This window comes from Chionomys nivalis, chromosome 18 (assembly GCF_950005125.1).
Source record: "Chionomys nivalis chromosome 18, mChiNiv1.1, whole genome shotgun sequence".
In the NCBI taxonomy this organism is placed as follows: domain Eukaryota; kingdom Metazoa; phylum Chordata; class Mammalia; order Rodentia; family Cricetidae; genus Chionomys; species Chionomys nivalis.
Window position 1 is genome coordinate 59,003,723 of NC_080103.1, and position 22,632 is coordinate 59,026,354.

A 22,632-nucleotide genomic window follows, 5' to 3' on the forward strand; every position below is an offset into this window, starting at 1 on the left:
ACCCAGACCATGAACTTTGGTTTATTATGGTTAGTTTGGTTTTACTGCTACCCGAGGAGTAACCACAGAAGATACAGGTGTTTCATTTTGAGATTAGTTTATTCAGTGCCCACAAGGGAGACAGGAGTTTGCAACCTGACTTTTGTGCTAATTTTGTTTGTGACTTACACTAGACTGAGTATGGTTCTCATCGTTTATGACGTAGTGTTGATGTAATGGGACCACTGCAGGTCCAGACAAAGAGAGACAGGACAAAGTGCTGCAGAGGGAGAGGACACAGCCGTGGCTTGGGAGACAAAGCTTGTTCTACGTGAACTTAATTAAACATAACTTTTAATCTGGAAAATCACAAAACACAACTCAATACCTGTATTCCATCTAGAATCAAAGCAACCAGATGATATTACTGTTTTTAAGTTAAATTAAATCTGGAAAGAAGGTTAACTTGTGTCAAATATGCAGGCGTAATTCTTTTTAACTGACATTGGGTCCTTCTCAGGTAGTCCTTTGGTTTATAACTTTCCCCTCTGCCCTGAGACTCACTGTGATGGTTTCCTCTGCCCCGAGACTCACTGTGATGGTTTCCTCTGTCCCGAGACTCTCTGTGATGGTTTCCTCTGTCCCGAGACTCACTGTGATGGTTTCCTCTGCCCTGAGACTCTCTGTGATGGTTTCCTCTCTGTCCTGAGACTCACTGTGATGGTTTCCTCTGCCCTGAGACTCTCTGTGATGGTTTCCTCTCTGTCCTGAGACTCACTGTGATGGTTCTCTCTGTCCTGAGACTCACTGTGATGGTTCTCTCTGTCCTGAGACTCTCTGTGATGGTTCTCTCTGTCCTGAGACTCTCTGTGATGGTTTCCTCTGTCCTGAGACTCTCTGTGATGGTTTTCTCTCTGTCCTGAGACTCACTGTGATGGTTTCCTCTGTCCTGAGACTCACTGTGATGGTTTCCTCTCTGTCCTGAGACTCACTGTGATGGTTCTCTCTGTCCTGAGACTCTCTGTGATGGTTCTCTCTGTCCTGAGACTCTCTGTACATGGTTTCCTCTGTCCTGAGACTCACTGTGATGGTTCCTCTGCCCTGAGACTCTCTGTGATGGTTTCACAGTAGCTTTCATTTTGGAAAATACACGACCATGTTGTACGAGTCAATAATTAGGATGTGTTTTATGGTTTGAGTAAGATTGGGAGGGTCCTTGTAGAAGTAGAGATAGCCATAGTATGTATTATTCTGTATACTGAGTTTGGTAGGTTTGTCCTTGAGTTTCTGAAGGATTTCTTTTGAAGTTATTTCTGTTTCAGATGCCTGTTTGTAGCTCTATTTCTGCAGCCTTTGTTCTAAACAAGAATTGGGGGATTCAAACAGTCATGGTTTCATACTGTTTATTTATTTAACAAAGAGAATTTAACAAAAGATGGTTTTGTCTTTAGCTTCGTATGGTAAATGTTCCTTTATAGTTACAGCTTTTATAGTTAGAATTCCTTTAATGTAGATTATCTCACTTTATGGTGCAGTACTCTGTAGAGATTGGTATACTTATGCTTATGATTTAAATACCTAATTAAATCCTAAAAGGTTTATCTATGTGTTGAAGACAGTAACGAGGTGGCCATGGAAACAGTATGAGGTACAAACATAAGAGCACCTCTCTGCCTTCTCATTTTCTCTTCACTAAGGACTGCTGCTGTCTGGTTTGTTTCTCTTTCCCACCATGCCTTCCCGTGCTGCGTCTCAGCAGGCTCTGTAGATACAGCGCCTGCTGTTCTCTAGCTCCCCAACCCGAAATCTCCCAAAATCTGACCCTGTCACGTATTTCCAGGGGAAAGTGCCGCCCTTGACCTCCCGTGATAGACTGCAGGTGAACACAGGTGTCTGTGAAGCGCCAGTGGATTTCCTGTGCAGATCTGGCCGCACCGGCAGGATGCTTCACTGTGTGCTGAGACCTGAAGCTCCCTCGAGCATTTCATCTGAAGGCTTCGCGTGCTCTGGACTGTGGACTGTGGAGCTATTTGCTCCTGCCTCTCATCCCTCCCCTTCCCAGCTCGTCCCACACACAGCTGTTAGAACGAGCTTCCCCAGACACTGCCTTCGTCCTTGCCCTCCCACAAGCACTGGTGGGTCTCTGCCTCACAAACCCTGGCATTTCTAGCTTTAGCTGTTGCTTTGTTAATTCTGACTCGCTGTGTTCAGTTTGTTAACTTGTTTTGGTTTCCCTGGCTTCAGGTTTGGTCTTTATTTCTGATTTTGACCTTTATCCACCTAAGCACTTGGAGTGGCCTGTGCTCACTTCCCTATTCTTATGTCTTTTTCCTTTGTCTAGAAAACTATATAAGAAGTTCACTATGATTTGATAATTGACTGATGAGTTAAAGCCATTCTAATAGTTTATAAAAACTAAGGTCAATATTTTTATAGCATTAAATTTTTGTTCCATGATTAGTTTATGATTTTATTTTATTATGCAGAAAAGCATCAGTTTATAAATTCGCCTTATTTGTAATGAACAAAAGAAGTTGAACTATATAAATATGTTTTGTAAACAGTTTCCAATAAGCTGCTGTAGTTGTGATGGGGCTTATTTTAGCTCATGCCTTTGAATGCTCTTTTTCTTGTCTCCTGCCACTTTCCAACAGTTTTTTCTCATGTAGTCTTAAACATGTAAATAATGGTGCTTGCACATAGAACTTAGACGTTCTGAACAATCTGTCCTCCCCATCACGTTGGCAGCCGATCCGTCTCACACTTCATGTGATATCCCTAGTGGAGCACTGTGCGATCTTGGTGGGGAGCACGTAGTGTGGTTGGGAAAGAAATGTGCTTTAAGGAGAGTAGGGGCCAGGTAACAGGGACATTTTAGCCACCACCTTCGTATTGTTGTGCTTAGAAAATGAAAAGGGTCCGTTTGCAGGCCTCGGAAGATCTTGAAGGGTTTTGTATAGCATAAGGGAACATTCTGCCTTGATTTGTGGCTAGATTGACAGGTCTTGGGGTGCTTATTCCTTCAACAGCACAACAGTGAGCCCGTTGCTGCCACCGTCCTCCTGTCTGGTAGCCTGCTTCCTTTCCTTTATTCTCTAGAGTCTATTTGTGGACCTTGTCTTCACATGGTCTCTGTGTATGGTAGAAGGGTGCTGCCCATGGGCCGCTAGGCAGATGCCTCTCCACTTAGCTGCGGCCCAGCCTTTCTACATTAGCTTATGTTCTAAGGGAAGCATAACTATTCAGATAATTATTTTTTAGATGTCGACCTAAACAGTTGGCAGCCCTCTTTCTCCATCTCTCCCTCCCGCACACATTCACACACACATGCACGCACACAATGTGCACAATTTTGATCCTATTCAAGCCTGTATCACATTTTATTTCCCTTCCCCTTCACTGAACCCTTTCTTCTAAAGTGCCCCTCCCATCTACTTTCTTTTTTGCGACACACTAAGTTTGATTAGAGTTGCTTGTATGAGCAGGGGTGGAGAGTTCTTCACCCAGGGATAGACGAGCAACTTACCGGTGGCTGTACATTTAGTACAAGGTCTCTTCCTCCCTTAGCAAACATGCATAGCATAGGGCAGCTGAAGGGGAAGTGGGCTGCAAGAGCCCTTCCCCTCCCATGACAGAATGTTGACAGTCTTGTGCAGGTCACCGCAGCTTCTGTGACTTCATGCGTGCAGTGGTCATGTGACATCCAGAAGACAGCAGTCCACAGTGCGCCTCCTCACATCTGGTCACAACTTCTGTGACCTCATGCGTGCAGTGGTCATGTGACATCCAGAAGACAGCAGTCCACAGTGCGCCTCCTCACATCTGGCCTTTACATTCTCTGTCCCATCTTCTGATGTTGTTCTCTGGGTCTCTGAAGGGTGTTCTGGTTAGGTTGTTTGGTTTTGTTTTTGGCAGTTTGACACTAGCAAGAGTCATCTGGGAAGGAGAACTTCAGTTGAGAAAAGTGCCTTAATCAGATTGCCTGTAGGCATGAGTGTGGCATATTATATTTTCTTTATTAGTAGTTGATGTGGGAGGCCCTCGCTCACTGTGGGTGATCACATGGGAGGAGGTTCTGGGTTGTGTGAGAAAGGCTGAACAAGCCATGGGGAGCGAGGCAGTAAGGAGAATTCTCTGGAGCCTAGTTCTGCCCCCAGGCTCCATCCCCTAGTCCCTGCCCTGACTCCCTCAGTGATGGACTGTGAATTTTCACCAAATAAACGCTCCCCTCCCCAAGCTGTTTTTGGTCAGTGTTTATCACAGCAAGCAAAAGAAACTAAGACAAAGGGGGGTGATAAAGCTGTCTAAAGATGTCCTGTTTAGGAGTGAGCACCCCATATTGTCTGCACGTTCATCCACTATGAGTCTCTGTAGGGTGTGGTGCCACATTAAAGAGGAAATTTCCTCTTGGAGTCATTTAAACCAAGCGTTAGCCTGGCCTAGTTCTGTCAGCTTCTCCTTGACAGGGGCTTTGCTCTGTGTTGTTGTTATTATTATTATTATTGTTATTATTATTATATTACCACCACCACCAGCACATAAAGCGTGGGCTGGGAAAGGAATGAAAGGCCGCTGTTGGCGCTGTAATCTGCCTTGTAGTGAACTGGGTTTAGTTCAGCGGGTTCTGAGTATTGGACCCTTCCGTATATGAAGACTTATCTCCACTTGATAACTGGTAGCCTCAATTCAATTGATTCTTACAGTTTTCAGTTATTTTCTCTGGAACGTCTTTGTGCAGTGCTTTAGTTATCTGAGTTGTCTTCTTCTTTTGCTGTATTACAAGCAATACCTTTCTCCAAATATGTTTTTCTAACTTTGATTGTTGTGCGTGCAGTTTGGTTTTTGAATCTTGTTCTAGCAACTTGCTGAACTTTAATGATTTTGATAAATTATTTTCTTAGAACTATACACAGCTTCCTTAAAAATCTTTGTACCTATAAGTTAAAAAAAAAATCCTGAGAATTTCCAAAATTAAAACTTTTGTGTAAAAATTATCTTTGGAGCCCTCAGAATTAGTAGTCCAGTTTGAGACGCTTTTATTTTGAGTAAATGTGTCCTTGAGAGGGAACGTGATTTTTCAGATCAACAAACTGCATGTGGAGGTCCTGGTAGTCGGAACTGAGCCAAGTGTTTTTAATATTCCCTGCCGCCCAGTTCCCCGTCCAGATAGATGAAGCAATAAGGACGAAGGCTAAGAGAACGCGACTAATTATGCGAGAGATGGATGCTGGGAGGGCTTATGAAGTTCACATCTACACAGGCTTGATTTGCTGTCGTAAGCAATACCTAATAACCATGGGGACTGGCTGCCCCTGAGAGCTCTGCTATCCGCTTCCTCCCTGAGAACGGCTCACCAGATGCTTCTGTTTTCACTCTGGCACTCGCCTGCTATCACCTACTGGTCTTTTACAGCAGTTTTTAACTTGGTTTTTAGAGTGTTTTAATGGTCCTGCTAAGTAGCCTTATATAATGTTTATTTAATGATTTAAAAGTAAACTTAAGCTCAGCGTTCCCAGCTGTATAATGCTAAGGGCGATATGGTTCAGCAGGAGGCAGTTAGCAGGTGGCTGGGGTGTGGACCCCAGTGTCCAGTGACTTGTTTGAGTTGTTGCAGACTGGCAGTAAGGAGCAAGGCTGATGACGTTTGCTTCAGGTTGGTACAAAACCAACAAAGAAATGATGCAATGAACGTGTGAGCTGAGGACGCAACTGAGTGGCTCAGAGCTCTTCACCCCTCCTTTCTCACTGTGATGCACAGTTAGCTCAGTGAGGAGTCAGAGTGGTGTGAGGGACCCAACAGCCCAGAAGGATTGCGCCTGCCACACTAGGTCAGTCCTTGCTGTATCCACTGTAAAGATATACTTCTTCCAATTCTGTCTTCTCACATCTTCAGGCCTCAGTGAGCTTGGGAATGGCCTGGGGGTCATGTTTAGTTCTTTCATCCTGGGCAAGGTCTTCTCTTTCCTTATTAGTTCCTCATGGGTATAGATGGGGTGGGCGTTTTCGGTTGCCTAAAACCCAGCTCCCTCCCCCCTTTTTTTTCTTTGCAGTTTCTTGAATCAGCCTGTCATGTTTTCTAATATGATTGCATGACTCTAGCATTAACTGACTTGGCATTGAATAATTTAGTTTATTAGTTGTACTTTTGGAACCGTAATGTTGAAAGAAAGGTCATGAAAAGGTAAAGTTTTAAGCTGAACCATTGTCAATGATACTTGTTGCCTGCTTCCAGATCTGACAGGAGTATGTGTGTAGGCAGCAGAGAAAACATGGAGTAACCAAGTCATGTCTGCCCCCAAATGGAGTCTGATGTTCCACAAGCGTGTTGGCATAAAATCTACTCTGCGTTCAAATCCCTGCAAGACCTTATTCTTTGTGTGCTTTCCCTCTGGTGCCAGAGCTCAAACACAGGGCCTCTCTCATGCTCAGTAAGCACCCTGCGGCTGCACCCCCATACTCAGTAAGCACCCTGCAGCTGCACCCCCATGCTCAGTAAGCACCCTGCGGCTGCACCCCCATACTCAGTAAGCACCCCTGTATCTGCACCCCCATGCTCAGTAAGCACCCTGCAGCTGCACCCCCATGCTCAGTAAGTACCCTGCAGCTGCACACCTATGCTCAGTAAACACCCCGTGGATGCACATGCCCCCCCCCTTGCCTCCATCTTGGTTTCTGCTAAGTTGTGCTACATTGTTATATTTTCTTGTGTGTGTTGAGGAAGCAGCACAGCTTGGCTTGTGTTCACTTTCTGGTTATTACTCTGGAAATCTGTTAAAGGCAAGGTGCTTTCTTCATGGTAAAGATATTTAGTTTTGCGACCATAATTAGACTGAGATATGGAAATGGTGAACATTGAGAAGAAAGACAGCTCTTTGGGCTTCTTGGGGTCATAATTTCTGAATTTTGTCTCTTTCCTTTAAGAACCCTAAGAGCGTACCTCTCAGGAATTGTTCCGTAGGATGTCAGCTCCATGGGCGCCAGTGGTTTAGTAGAAGTGAATATTCTGCACACCCCATGCGAGCCTCATTCCCTCATCCCTGAGCTAGTTCCTGAAAAGACAGAGAATCGTTCTGGAAGATTCTTTCAGTTTCTCCTCTTCCCTCCACTCCCTCCCTTCCCTAGCTCCTCTTCCTCCTCCCCACACCTGTTGTGTCTCTCACAGGCAGACAGGCACTCTCTCACACACACACACACACACTCATGAGTGCTGTCTCACGGGCTCATCACGCAGGCTCACGTGTTGTGCTGTCAGCAGTAGCGGTTCTCTGTGCTCAGAGCCTTTGCTCTTTGCAGTACATTTACCAATTGCTCTAATTCCAGCCAGAGCAGGCTGAGGTGGAAGAGGAGGAGATAGGGAGGAAATTACAGTCGCTTCATAGGTTTAGACCTTTGGGTGGGAGTAATAGGAATGACCTCGGAATAAGTCAGACTACTTTGACATGCCGCCAAAAAAAGGGTACTAATTATTTCTAAGAAGTTTCTGAGGATTTTTCCTGGAGAATTGATAGGATGTTCTATCTCTAGCATGTTATATCTGACACTTTGGGGCATTGGGAGGATAGTGAGATTAACATGTGTGAGTATAATTTGATCTCCTCAGAGCAAAGATATTTCTCAAAAATTTTTGTTAATAGTTTCTAAGAATTTGTCTGAGTATGAGTGAGAAGTTATCAAATTGTTTAGATGCCCTGTTGTTAAATCCTTTATACCATTCGATTATCTGTGGTCAAGGTTTAGGTCAGGGGATTCAGCTATATTATTCTGGGAAACTCCATATTAGTCAAACTTAATTCACTGACACTCTTTTTACTTATTTTTAAAGACAGGATCTAACCATGTGCTTAGACTACCAGTGAACTTCTCATCCTCCTGCCCCGCATCCCTCTCTGGGCTTGCTTGTGCGTTCTGCACACCAGATAAGCTCAGGCGCTGATGAACCGTAGAAGCATAAGAAATGAGATCATTAAGGGACTACTCACTAATATGTTTTTGAAGTTTCTCTTCAGTAGAAAAATGTCCAACCTCATTTTTAATATATATTTCAGCTAATTCTGTCTATATTCTTCTGCTTCTTATTATGCTAAGGCATTCAAAATATTGTTTTGATCTACTGATCAAGACTTGTGTATAGTATATTGTACTTATTCAGGAAAACCCTTCACATCCCTGTGAGACTCTGTATGTAGAGGACCCAGTGGTGACACTCACTGGGTAAGCTCAGCTCCTTCTTCCAACACCCCATTTGTACTATTTCTGCTTTATTGTGTAAGCTCAGCTCATTCTTCCAACACCCCATTTCTACCATTTCTGCTTTATTGTGGCCATGTGTGGTGTGTCTAGGTGTGTGACCTGTTAGTGTGTTCTAAGCAGTGCAATCAGGAGACGTATCCAGCTCTTCACCCACAACTCCACTTTCTCTTTTATTTTTAATTTGGTTTATTACACTCACTGTTCAGAATCTAATTAGAAAATCCAAGATAATATTAGTTTCTCCACCTAAATCAGTTTTCTCTTTACTGTACTGGAAATTCAGTACATTAAGTAGTTAATTATATAATCTTAGTTCCATTCTTATGACACATGTAATCCAACCTTTCTGTAATCTTAGTAAAATAGGGAACTGGAAACTGATAAAATTTTTATCAGTACTGGGATAAATACTATGAGATGGTTATGTTAAATTCATGTCTATGAATACATTTATATCACTTAAAAATGTCTCGTTGAATTACATTTAGTTGGGATTAGTCTCTTGTCAGTTCCTGTTCAGTATTGTTTCTGCTGAATGTAACATGTATTGTCACACCAAAGAGCAGGTCAGTGGCTTGGTGTACTTTATCTCTCGTGTTTCATGTATTCTGTCGTCTTTAAAAATTAATAAGAGAAGCTGGGAGGATGGTTTAGTGGTTAAAGCACTTGCCATGGGACTGGAGTTGAGATTCCCCAGAACCCACATAAATGTGGGGTAGGCATGGTGACCTACCTGTAATTACACATGTATTTACACACACATGTATACATGTACATGTAGACATGGGTACGTACAGACACGCACATCTCACACAAATACACATGAAAACAATGTGGCTGTCATCTGTCTTCATGCCTGGAGAGAGCCAGGAGGACCACCAACTCCCAGGTGCTAGGATACAGGTGTGTGGCACCATGCCCAGCTTCAGTCTGATCTGAGAGTTAGCTAAGAAATGGATGGTTTCATTTAGAATTTCAAGGGCCTACTTTGTTTTCATTATGTGTTGTGAATATTAAGCAGTAATAATGGGTTCATGCATCTAACCTAGTCATCTGAGACAATTAAGTTATCAGTATGAAATGAAACATTTACTGAATCTTTCTAAATTCAGTTAACAGAATTAATTTCAAGAGATTGCAGAGTTGTTAAAAAGCATGTGTTCGTTCACCATAACCCAGCTGTAAACTGGGATTCAACTCCACCGCCCTCTAGCCACGGGGCCCAGGGATGATACCTAACACTCGGTGCTATAGCTTCATGGCCTTCAGTGGAGATGCCAGCACAGGTTTCAGAGAAGTAATGAGCTCACTGGATTAGTGCAGTTATTGAGCTATACCAGCACTTCCCAAGCGCTTGCTGTTGTCTTGCTAAACTAACCTGCATTATGTCTTAATTATATATGAGCCTGTAACTGGCTTTACCCTCATCCTAGCGTGTTTGCTTTCCGAATTCCTGTCTGCCATGTATTTTAAGACTCTCTCTTTTCCTTCCTTCTTTCCTTCCTTCCTTCCTTCCTTCCTTCCTTCCTTCCTTCCTTCCTTCCTTCCTTCCTTCCTTCCTTCCTTCCTCCCTTCCTCCCTTCCTCCCTTCCTCCCTTCCTCCCTTCCTCCCTTCCCTTCCCTTCCCTTCCCTTCCCTTCCCTTCCCTTCCCTTCCCTTCCTTCCCTTCCTTCCCTTCCTTCCCTTCCTTCCCTTCCTTCTTTCCTTCTCTTCCTTTCCTTTTCCCTTCCCTCCCCTCCTCTCCCCCCTCCCTGCCTCCCTCCCTCCCTCCCTTCCTTCTCTTCCTTCCCTTTTTCCTCCCCTTCCTTCCCTTCCCGTCTCTTCCCTCCCTCCCTCCCTCCCTCCCTCCCTCCCTCCCTCCCTCCCTCCCTCCCTCCCTCCCTCCCTCCCTCTTTTTCCTCCCCTTCCTTCCCTTCCCTTCTCCTCCCTCCCTCCCTCCCTCCCTCCCTCCCTCCCTCCCTCCCTCCCTCATTCTCTGTTTCTCATCCTCCCCTCTTAAGTGTTTTTCTTTCAGAGTCTCTTGTAGCTCTCAGTGTCACTAACTTGATATGTAGCTTAGTTAAACTTTGATATGTAGTTATGTTAAACTTTCAATCCTCTTGCCTCTACTTCCCAAGTGCTGAGATTTCTCATGTGCCTGGCTTTGCATTTTTCCTTCTAATACTGTAAGTACAAAATAACTGGTCTTAGACAGTCTGGGAATGCAAGCAATTCAGGATATCCTCTGTTGTTAGCTGGGCTGCTATGATTAGTGCCATGTTATATTGGTGGTTAGAGTTATTAGTCTGAAGATTCTTTAAGGTATGGAGGAGGAAGGAAAAACATGAAAGTAAATACCTTGAGTTCAAGCTGCTCATATGCTGATTTTTAATGGCCCAGCAGTCTTTACACTGAGCTGAATCAAAGTGCCTAAGATGTTTCCTGTGGGGAGAAAGCAGCACCCCAGAGGCAGAAAGCCAGTGGGCCAGCCAAAAGGGGCTCTAAGGAGCTGTGAGCTCTTATTTTGGCTTCTATTGCAACTTCACTGTAGTGATGTTGAATGGAACACCAGCTCCAGTAGTTACTGATTCTCTCCAGGGAAGTATTGTTTGTACCATACTGTTTCTGTAACTAGCCTGTCTATAGCTGACTTGCCTGCTACTTGAGAGCTCATGCTTCTTCCACTTATCTTTGTTTTGTGAAGAAGGGTTAGCTGGGGACTAACAGAGCCAAGTCTGAGAGTCTAGTCTTCACACACGGCAGCAGGGTCTTCCAAACTGTGAGACGTGTTCTCCTCTAGATTGCGTGTGCTTGAGGAGTTTTGTGTTACTTTCACAAGTCATACAGCTCCCTGCCATGTACAGAAGCTGGTCTTCAGTGTAAATATCCCTGTGTGCCTTGGACCCGTACTGGTTAGTCTTATTGATCCAGTAAGTGTAGGTTTAAATCCCTGCTGTGATGCTAAAGAGATGCCATGAGAAGAAAGATGCTGTAAGGGGCCAATGAGTCAACTATGAGGTTACAGCTGTCGCTCAGTTGTTGATGGGCAAAACTTGCCTAAGTAGACACCTTGATTGTCATGAACAACAGACACCGAGGATTATTAATTACATATTGTCCAGGACATTTCTGTGGAGAGACATTGCTATATCATCAAATTATGTTTGTAGAGTAGTTGTCAAAATAAAGAAAAAAATTTAATGTGGAAGCAGACCTGACCCCTCTGCTGTGCAGCTGCACAGCCATTTAGTAAAGGAGTGTCCTCATCCTCCAAATGGGATGCATGTTTACAGCATTCTTAGTGTGCTGTTTTCCTTAGAACTTCATTTACAGTTTCCATCCTTAGCCTGTCATTTTATAGGAATTATAAGCTCAAGTAGTCTCTGTGTGTATGTGTATGGTTAGATGTTATATAGTGTGTGTTTAAGTGTTGTATAGTCTGTGTGTGTGTGTGTGTGTGTGTGTGTGTCTGGTTAGGTGTTATATAGTCTCTGTGTGTGGTTGTGTTATACAAAAGATTAAACGCCTGGGCTAAGGAAGGAGTTTATTTTATCAGAAAAGCAGTTTTCAATAACTTCTGAGGACTAAGAAGTAGTGAATTAGAATGTGTAGTTACACTTCTGAACCTTCATAATCCATTTTTCTTTAGCTTGTTACTCATTTATCTATGTTATTACTAGTAAAATTATTGTATGATATATCTATTATATTTAATCAAGGATCATAGTAGTACACTGAGGCTCAAAATTATCTCTAAGAAAAACATGGATTATATGTACTGTGATTGATATGGTGATCATTTCACTTCATAGAAATTAACCTAAACAAAGCCTAGCCTGAAAGAAGACTGACTTTATACATTTATGTGTCAGTTGTGTCTTGTTTAACAGAGATCATATGGTTTATTAATAACTTAATGTAAACTAATCAGCTTCCTAAGTTATAAAGAGAGGATAAGTTCTCCTCTTTAGAGGAGTCACAGCTGGAGTCTGTATCTGCGTGTGCAGGGCTGGACCCCTTCCAGAGTAGAAATCTAGCCAGTTTTCAAGAAAAATCAAGTTTTGAACTTTAATGTATTTGGAACATATATATGCAGCAAAACATTTTCTTCCTGCCATCTCCTGGTGAACAAACTGTCTACCAGCATATTGGGTTCCTTGTGCGGGGAGCTTAGGTATATGCAGGACAGAGAAGCCTCCTGACTCACAGTCCGCATGTCAGTGCTGGGACCAATTTCCTCTTTGGTTTTTCAAAAATGAAAATGCTTGGCTCATTTAAATATCAGCTACCGGCTGTGTATTCCAGCCCTGAACGTGGTGGCATCTAGGTACAGCCGTCCTCCGATGGCTTATGTTCTCATGGTGTGTTGCAGAGTGCGGTGCCGATTCTTGGAACAGCAGTGTCCTCAACACACATGGGATAGACCATATCTAGGGAGGACTGGTTTGCAGTCTGGCTGGTCGGTGACCTGGGCGGTGTGAAGGAACAGGAAGATCGGTGACAATGAAGCGCTATGAGTGTAGATGCAGGCCGACTCCAGGAGACACTTCCAGTAGCTCCGCTTTAGCCGGAACTGGATGTTTTCAGAGGGCAAGCTTGACTAATGGCAGGAGAGACTGCACGGAAAGTGACACGGGGCCAGAGTTCTGGCCGAGACCCACCCAGCATCTAGTGGAGGGAGAGTGGTGGCTGGAGTTCTGGAGGACTGTGAGCTGCATGGTGTGGTTTGAGTGGCTCTGAGCCTGACCACACTGCTAGCGTAGACTCCAGGATGACAGATTTCATGCTAACATGGCTGAAAGTTGGATTCCTTGGAAGATGATATTTTAGTGTGGACTCTTCCAGTCTTGACGGTGTTAGATCTTCCAGAAAGTTAGGATGTTTGTCTGCTGTAGCTCCTTCAGCTTCCCTTTGTTGCATGGAAAGAGCTAACTTCCCCCAAGTTCAAGTTCGAGTGTCTGTTCTCCGCTTTGAGTTTACCCCACTTATGTGTACTATAATGAGAACTAGTTAAGGTTTATGTATTTATTTATAACTGCCTCAATGAAAATTCAATTGTTTTTAATGAGCGAAGACTTGTACATGAGCCATGTATTGAGCTTTGGGCCTTCTGTAACGCGTGGGTTTCTGGGATCTTCTGTTAGTCACATTGTCCTGATGCTTGCGGATGACATGGCGTGCAATGCTCGCAACCCCAAGCCAGCCACGGTGTTCAGCCACAAGAACATGGAGCTCAATGTGTATGGAGACGACGTGGAAGTGGACTACAGAAGCTATGAGGTGCGTTGTCAGACTGCAGAAATGCTGCCGCCATCTTCTTTCCGCCCTGCCTTAGCTGTCATTTAGCTTTGGTGGAACTGAGTCTGCTTTTGAGGTTCACAGTATGGAAGTAGTGACACATGGATAAAACCCTGAATGCATGAAGTCAAGGACACTTATGTCAACTTTTTTTTTTTTTAAGTAGGAAATGCTTGGTTTTCATACTTTATCTAAAATTTCAAGTTCAGTAATTTTTTTTGATATCCGAATCGTGGGAAACTCCATGATTAATGCGCACTCTTTCTATTGCCCACTGGGGGGCTTTGTCCAGTCTGTGCCCCAAAACAGAGTTGTAAACTTACTGAACCATTTTGCAACTTTTTTCTTTTGTGATTTTTTTTTAAAAACTTGATTGCATGGTTCCCAGACATGACATGTAGATGGCAGATGCTTTAGTGTAAAGGTTGGGCACACCTGTTTGACATGACACCACCTCAGATAGGCTTCTACTATTTTACCCTTACTCAGTTAAAATTAATATGCAAGTTAAGAATGGCTTTATACTATATTTCTTTCTTAGAAACTTAGCTTTTAATAGTTCAAGGCTGTTTGAAATTTGAAGCCATCTAGATAATCCTTGTTTTTTGCCAAGCCCACTGAGAGTAGGAGACCATCTCGTGTGCAGAATTCTCTCTCGTCAGCTGTCAGGGCACCTGTCCCAGTGAGACTCACATATAGCTGCTCAGAAACGCTCTGTGGATTGAATGTGTATGTATGTTTGCCTTCTTACTTCTTTGGTCATTTGAAAATGTTAGCCAATAAGATTCTATTAAAACAATCAGCATTTTGCTGTATTCTGGGAAAGATTGTACGCTAAACAGCTTGTGCATGTGTGTTCATGAATGTTTCCCACTCACGATTTTGGGGAAAATCCGTTAAAAAAGCTGACTGGATTTTCTGCTTTTTAAATTAAATATGGACAATATATGACTTGGCTGTCAAGTTTAAGTCGGTATTTTTTTTCCTACAACTTTAAACATGCCTCTGAAGAGCTCCAGACACCTAGAATCCCCAACTGGGGAGATCAGTTCTAAGTGTGTCGGCAGTAGAAGAGATTTTGATGGAAATCTAAGTGACATAATTTGGCAGGGGTGGTGGTGGTTGTGTGTGATTAACCTGTAATTGACTGAATGGTGGCATAGATTAGCTGCATGATTAACTAGTTATTCGTGTTTGTATTTCATGTCCTCTCAAAGAATTGCTTGTATAATTAAGTCAATAAATTTAACACATGATATTTAAATTTCTAAATTGGGAGTTAAATTATTTTGCTCCAATGTAGCTTTTCTTTGTTAGTTTCTAGTATGAAGGTGCTTTTCTAGGTTGTGTCTTGCTGTGTCCCCGGTCTGGCTTTGAGGTTATGCTTCTCTTGTCTCAGTGCCCCCCACCACTACCCACCTAACGTGACAGGTCACAGGCACACACACCCATCCCCCATGCCGGGTCACAGGCACACACACCCATTCATCCCCCGTGCCGGGTCACAGGCACACTCACTCATTCCCCATGCCAGGTCACAGGCACACACACACACACACACATCCCCCATGCCGGGTCATAGGCACACACACCCATCCCCCCTGCCGGGTCTCACACACACACACACACACACACACACACACACACACACACTCATCCCCCCTGCCGGGTCACAGGCGCACACACACACACACACTCATCCCTCATGCCGGGTCACAGGCACACACACATACTCACACTCACACACACACACACACTCATCCCTCATGCCGGGTCACAGGCGCGCACACACACACACACACACACACACACACACTCATCCCTCATGCCGGGTCACAGGCACACACACACCAGGCCTGTCTTTTACTTTTAGGAGCACAGTCGTGTGAAGGTGCATGCTTAGCTTTAGTAATCTAAAAGAACTGCACTATAATTTGTTTTCTGTTTCATTTTTAATTTATGCTGAGTAATATGTAGATAGGAGGAATGTTTTTAATTTCTTCAGGTTCAATTTTATCAAATTGCTCTTGTTTTGAAAAAAGTATTTTTACTTTTTCAGGTAACTGTGGAGAACTTTTTGCGGGTATTAACCGGGAGGGTGCCACCTAGTACTCCTCGTTCAAAGCGTCTTCTCTCCGATGACAGAAGCAATATTCTTATTTATATGACAGGTATTTCAGAATTAAAGATCCGTAATTGATTATGTTGAAGCCCGCTGGAGCAGAACCCCGTGGACAAGTGCTGAAGTTTAACTTAGCTAAAGTAGCACAGTGTGCGGTCATTTATTCCCATGACACAGGGCTATTTGAAATGATACCTAATGGGGTGTGGGTTGAGGATCTTTATTCTAGAATCTGGAACTGTTGCCGGCCTGTGTAAATGTCACAAGTGGAAAAATTCCCTTCTAACGTCATGTGACTGGTGGGAGTCAAAACGCAGGCCCACTGAAAGGGACAAAGTCACCTGCAGACTCTGTGCACAGGAAACATGGGTTAGTTTCATGTCTACACCTGGGTCCTGGCCCAGAACGTCTGGCTGTGGAAACAGGTGTTCTGCAGTCAGCGGTCCTCCTGGTCCCTCGTTGTGGAGGACAGTGCACGACGTCCCTTTGTGTTGGTTCCGGGCTCTGCACAGAGCTCTTCTGCTCTGTCCTTTTCCTCGGTCTCCTGCCACCATGCCGCACTTCCTGTTGGCCTCTTGTTGGCCGTCATGCTCAAGGACTTAATAGAAGCTGCAGGCCCCGTCCCTTCTCCGCTGAACAATTTATAGTCCCCAGTGTTCCTGCCTTAGGATTAGCGTAGTGTAGCGCTCAGGCTCAGGACTCGGACTTAGCCTGACATCCTTTGTTCTGGTCGGGGCGAGGCTCATGAAACTGTATGGTGAACATGGTCTCCAGTGTTCCAGTTTGTGGGCTAGCTTCAGTTAGTGTACTAGACTGCACATGTTACAGATTTTACATTTCTCTTCTGGATTTGTTACCATTTCCTTGACGATAACTCCAGCCATGAAGGAATTCAGTAGTTTAACAGAGCCTGGCAGCCTGCTCTCCTGGGTTCTGCTGCTTGTTTAGGGAGCGTGGCTTTGAGGGCCCTGTCGTCACTGTGTGTTTTTTCATCTTCTGCCCTGCTTTCCGCTACAACAGCAGAGTCTAGTGGTTGTGGAGAGACAAGTGAGCTTGTAGCTTAAACATTCCTGTCCACTGTTTTACAGGGAAAGGTGCTGAAGTCCGAAATAGTGGAATAGCTGATGATTAGGATACTAAATAATAAAAGCTGCTGTATTTGTGGCTCTCTACTCTACACCATGAACTGATGGTAGAGCTGGTGTATTTACAGCTCTCTACACCGTGAACTGATGGTAGAGCTGCTGTATTTACAGCTCTGCACACCTTGAACTGTCTTTAGCCCCTGCCTCTGCCAGCACATTTCCCCTTCAGCAGCCGGTGATTTTGGTGATTTCAGTGCTGCTCCCCAGAGCCTCTGTGCATAGTTGTGCAGCTCTTACCGTGCACACAGCTCTTGGCTTGGTGCTCAGCGGCAATTGCAGTCTGGTGTGTTCTGACTGACTTGTGTGCCCTGCTGCAGGGATGTCTCGTGGGCAGGGGAAATGCACCTTACCCGCAGAGCTCACGTCACGGGGCCGGAACTGACCTGGCCTTTCCTCCTTCACTGCGGAGAGGAGGGCACCTTAACAGTCTGCACAAGGGGCTGCGGCAACTGTGTGCAGAGGAGGGTGAGGCAGAGATTAAGTTATTTACCTAAAATAGAACAGGCGGTAAGTGGCACAGCGAGGGTCTGTGTCCAGACAGACCAGCTCTTTGATGTCACCACCCCCGGCCAGCTCTAATGGATTGTGCTCCGTGGTCAGGGATGCAGACATCAGTTTTTATCTGAGACCTGCGCTTCCTAGTCATAATAGCGTGGAGCATACACTGAAGGGATAGCGTACCAGGGACTGGGTGGTGTTCTTAGTGCCTTTTTCACCAAAATGTGACACTTTTGTATGGATGAGATAACAAGTGGAGGCCAGTGGAGTTGTGTGACTGAATAATAGAAAACGTGAAAGAATTATATGAGCTGCTCTTGTACAGTCCAGGCATTCTTTGTGTAGTTGGTGGGGAAAATTGAAGCTGTTTTCCAGTCCATATTTTAGGTAGGAAAGTAGTATTAAAGCATTGCAAGAAAGGATGTACTGTGTGTATCTGTGTGCTTTTATTACTGCATGTTTCTGTATGTGCCAGGAAATTTGTCAGTGTTGTCTTTTTGGCTTTCTACAAGGTCACGGGGGAAATGGTTTCTTAAAATTCCAAGATTCTGAAGAAATCACCAACATAGAGCTTGCGGATGCTTTCGAGCAGATGTGGCAGAAAAGACGGTAATTAGCACCTCCTCACTCTGTTCTTACTATCTCCTGCTCTTTACCACAGGGCTCGTGCACACTGGGCAAGTGCTCTAGCCGGGGCTACACACACAGACCAAACAAATCATGCACCTATCAACTTCCCGTGGGAGATGTGTGATTATTTTACATGATTTTAACTTGCCCTAATCACTTCTTTTACTGTGAAATTGATATTTGTTATTTCATTGAACAGCACTTTGTGAAAGGAAAATTCAGTTATTTAACATGAATGAGTTGACTTGAAACATTTTTCATTTATCTGTTTATTTAGTGTGTGCATGTCTGCATTTGTGTACACGTACATACATGTGTGCACGTGTGTATATGTATGCACATATGTGTGCCTGCGTGTGCACACACCCTACTGTGCATGTAGAGGTTAAAGGGAATTTAGGGGAAGTGGTTCCGTCCTTCCTCTATGTGGGTTGTGGGGACTGAACTCAGGTTGTAGATCTTGGTCCCCAGAGCCTTTTCTCACGGAGCCCTCCCACTGCCCTGGATTGACTTTAAGGTCACATCTCCTGCTGTGTGTTCTTGCCACGCCAACTCCCGCAGCGTGTATTTGAGGCAGAGTCTCACTTTGTCACCCAGACTGCCCTTAACCTCACCATCTTCCTGCTTCAGCTTCCCGAGTCGCTGAGTCACAGATGTGTGCCACTAAATTAGTTCATTATGTTTGATTCAGCCTCACTCAGAGTTTCAGAGCACAGGCAGATGTAGCCAGATTCTTTGCTGGAGTACACGTGGACCGCCTCTAGTCCAGCTCCTGGTGTCCTGGAACCTGACGAGCACAAACTGTCCTGTCTGTTTCTCTTGGCATGGTGACCTTCTGAGCCCCAGCACATGATCCACCCAGAGCACTCTAGGACTTCCCGAGGCCGCAGCTCCAAACTGTTCCACACTTGGACACCTCACATGTAATCCAGCAGTGACTCCACCTCTCAGAGGCAGTATGATTGTTGCGAGGCTGCAGCTACTTGGCAAGCACATTCAGGGAGGAGAGTCACTCTGGCCCACAGTCTGGAAGGGAAAGTTCATCTGTTTAAGAAGGCACAGTGAGCGGGAGAGTCTGATGCTGCTGTCAGGGAGCTTGTAGTTGGCTCCTTTACATCCTGGAGGTTGAAGAAGCAGAGACAGGAAGCCAGGACCTTGAGCCTCTGAGGGTTGCACTTTTAGCTGGTTGCCCTCTGCTGAGAGGCTGTGGGACCCTTGGGTCTGTGCCTGATCTCTCTGGGGTAGATGTGAGGGGGATGGCTGGGGCTTTCAGATTCTGAACTACAGAGATGTGACTATGTCACAGGCTCCTGCCACCACGGATGGAGCCAGCCAGCCCCTGTGCCTTCCCTCTGCTGGAGTGGAACTGTGAGCTAAAACAGTCACCCTTAAGTTGTGTCTGTTGGGGCTTTATGTCTCAGTGTGTCTGCAGCGCTTGCCTCTCCAGCCATACTGGGCATTGTTTGAGTGTGGTGACTGAGCCATACACGCATGCGTGTGAAATATGAGCATCAGCAGAGCATATATACTCATACGTGCTCATATACAGAGTTAGAGCTCTGTGTGTATGTGTTAAGTTTCCAAGAAAACCTGTATGTCAAGAGGTTCTTAAATATTTGAGCTCTGAATTGTGTGGCCGAGAGGAGAGGGCAGACACATGGAGACAGCTGTCTTGGGACATCACCTCTGTCCCCTTTGGAGTGCTCTCATGAATAGAATTCTTCTCTTAACTTTCAGCTGCTAGGTGACTCAGGTTTACATTACTGAATCATTGGAGGAATAATAGTGTATATCTAACAGCATGATTCAGATTTTGCCCCTTTTCTTTCAGCTACAATGAGCTGCTGTTCATTATTGATACTTGCCAAGGCGCGTCCATGTACGAGCGGTTTTATTCCCCTAACATCATGGCCTTGGCTAGCAGCCAAGTAGGGGAGGATTCGCTGTCCGTGAGTGTTTTCCCTTTACTCCACGTGTTTTATGAATGTGCGTGCTGTTGTTAGACGTTATAAACAGGAAGTTTCGATGTTTCAAACAATTTGTCAGGATGATCCTGTGTGATGAGTACATCCCCTTCTTGCAGCACCAGCCAGACCCTGCAATCGGAGTCCATCTTATGGACAGGTACACCTTCTACGTCCTGGAGTTTTTGGAAGAGATTAATCCAGCTAGCCAAACTAACATGAATGACCTTGTAAGTATTCTATTGATTTTATTTCACATATTGGTGTGCTAGCTTTTATGTGGTTCCTGAGGTCTGTTCTTCCCAGGATTCCAGTGGGTTCTGTGCTTGCATCATGGTGTGCCCTTTTGAACTTCAAAATTATGTTTATCTGTCTATGTGGGTGTGCATATGTGTGCATGTGTGTAAATATGTGCATGTGGGCAGAATATGTGTGCATGTGTGTATATATGCATGTGTGTGCATGTATGTGCATGCTTGTGCATATGTGCAGAGGCCAGAAGACAACTTGAGGGAGGCAGTAGGTTATGTCCTATGCGGGTCCTCTGGTCATCAGGCTTCGTGGCGTGTGCCCTTACCTGATAGGCCATCTTGTTGTCTCCCAGTATAACCTTTAGCACACGGGGCCACCAGCTGTAACCCAGTCACCCTCTTCCTGGGTCCTTGACTACTTTGTTTCCCTTGCATTTTCTCTTTACCTACTGGGTATATTTTAAAAGCCATCTGTTCACCTTTTGAAGTTCTCGCCATTCTGAGTGAGTTTAGCCGGGCTGTACTCTTCCAGGAAGGCCAGCTGAGCTCTTCCTTGGATTTTATTTTACTCTCTCCGAGCTTCCATAGAACTTAATTTCTCTCTTGTAACGTTTACCAGTCATTGTTGATTTCAGGCACTGAGCGAAGTCTTTGTCATTTGACTTGAAGCTCTCGGAAGCTAGAGCCCTTTCCTTACATAGTTTTATAGCCTGTAACTTGTAGTGGAGTCTCTCAGGATAGCTTGAATTTAATTAAAATCCCCTTCTTTCCTGTGCTGTGCCCTTTCAGTCAGAGCAGCTTGAAGCTGCTGAGTTGGCAAAGTGAGAACCTGCAGAGGGCAGTTATGTGATGACGTCACTCTTTCCACCTGCTTACACTGTTCATTCATCTGCACACACTGGTCCGGCCCTCCTGTCCTGCCCTCCCAGTGCCCGTGTCCTGCTAGCACAGGGCCGCTGGCTCAGGACGTTCCTTCTGTGTCTGATACATGTGGTCACTGGCTGTGCACACGGGCAGACACAGCTTCTGCTTTCCTGGACTCAGGAACGAGGGTGACCGAGCAGATGGCTCTGTCCTTACCCTCAACCCAGCAGCTCTGCACTGGCCCTCACTGAGCAGAATCCCTTCGAGTAGTTGTCAGTATTGACAGAATCCTGCCAAATTCTAGAGCTGCTGCTGTGGGCAGCCAAGTGGGCCAGGAGTACTCGCTAACACCAGCTTGAAGATTATGTGTGTTGATGCGTGTTAAGTCCTGATAGGGACTTGAATATTAACACAAACTTTTTGTAATGCTAATTTCACTTTTTAAAAAATCAATTTATTTATTTTATATCCCGACCACAATCTTTCTTCCCTCTTCTCCTCCCACTCCCTCCGCCTTCTCTTTGCACCCTTCCCCACCCTTCCCCTGTGTTTGCTCAGAAAGGGGCAGGCCTCAGCATGTCCTGTCAAACTACCATAAGACCAAACACCTCCCCTGTATTCAGTCTGGGCGAGGCAATCCAGCATGAGTAATGGGTTTCTGAGAGCTAGTCAAAGCAGGGCAGCCCTGTTCCCACTACTAGGGGTCCCATGAAACACGATTAATAAAACTTGGAGAAATTGGGGTTCAACCTGAAAACCCAAAAAGCAGCCAGCCACTGGCTTTTACCTCAACCTCAGTCTAAAAATAGTGATCCTGCCTCCAGGAATCTCAGAATGAGACTGTGTCTGAGAGCTGTCTCCTCCCGTTTTACATTCCTCTCTAGGGCTGGGATTAAAGGCTTGCACTACCCAGTTTCTATAGCAAACTAGTGTGGTTACTGAGATTAAAGGTGTATGTTATCATTGCCTGGTCTGTTTTACTTTCTGAACCTCAGGCAAGCTTTATTTGAAATGGCCTCCAGTCCCTCCAGTAGACAAGCTGTGCAGAGGCCCAGGTCAGGCCCGTGCGGGCTCCCTGGTTGTTGGTTCTGACTCTGAGCTGCCATGAGTCAGGCTAGCCATTTCTGTGGATTTTCCTGTGATGTCTCTGAGCCCTGCTAATTTCTCTTGTTAGTAGACAGAAGCACCACCTTGCTTCTCTCTCTTATGAAAACATGCTTTTTCTCGACTTCCGCTGTCACAGAACCCGAGCACAGCAGCTCCTGTGGCAGCTTAGCTCACGAGGGAGTGCAGTACCCATTTATTCCGAGAAGAAAATGCATCACCTTGTTTACAGTGCTTATTTTTAAAATCTTTTTTATTTTATTTTTTTCATTTTTTTGAGAAGGGTTTCTCTGTCTACCAGTTCTAGTTGTCCTGGAACTTGCTTTGTAGACCAGGCTGGCCTCAAACTCACAGAGATCCACCTGCCTCTGCCTCCCAAGTCCTGGGATTAAAGGCTTGCACCACCACCACCTAGCCTAATTTTAAAATCTTATTCTCAGTTTTTGGAATGCATGGCATGCTATCTTAAAAGTTTAAAATATGTATTGTTCTTTGATTTCTAGTTTAAAAAAATATTTTTCCCATTGAAATTATGAGAAAGGAGACTT

General features: G+C 44.8%; 1 protein-coding gene across 1 annotated transcript in view; it reads left to right on the forward strand.

Moving 5' to 3' along the window:
• The window catches only part of Pigk (phosphatidylinositol glycan anchor biosynthesis class K), a 79,525-nt gene that overhangs the window by 10,842 nt on the left and 46,051 nt on the right, over positions 1-22,632 (forward strand). Inside the window, exons 4-8 of the mRNA XM_057793390.1 lie at positions 13,353-13,488; positions 15,566-15,677; positions 17,784-17,880; positions 19,733-19,850; positions 19,985-20,095. Of these exons, the coding sequence (XP_057649373.1) occupies positions 13,353-13,488; positions 15,566-15,677; positions 17,784-17,880; positions 19,733-19,850; positions 19,985-20,095 (574 nt within the window). The remainder of the gene's footprint in view (positions 1-13,352; positions 13,489-15,565; positions 15,678-17,783; positions 17,881-19,732; positions 19,851-19,984; positions 20,096-22,632) is intronic.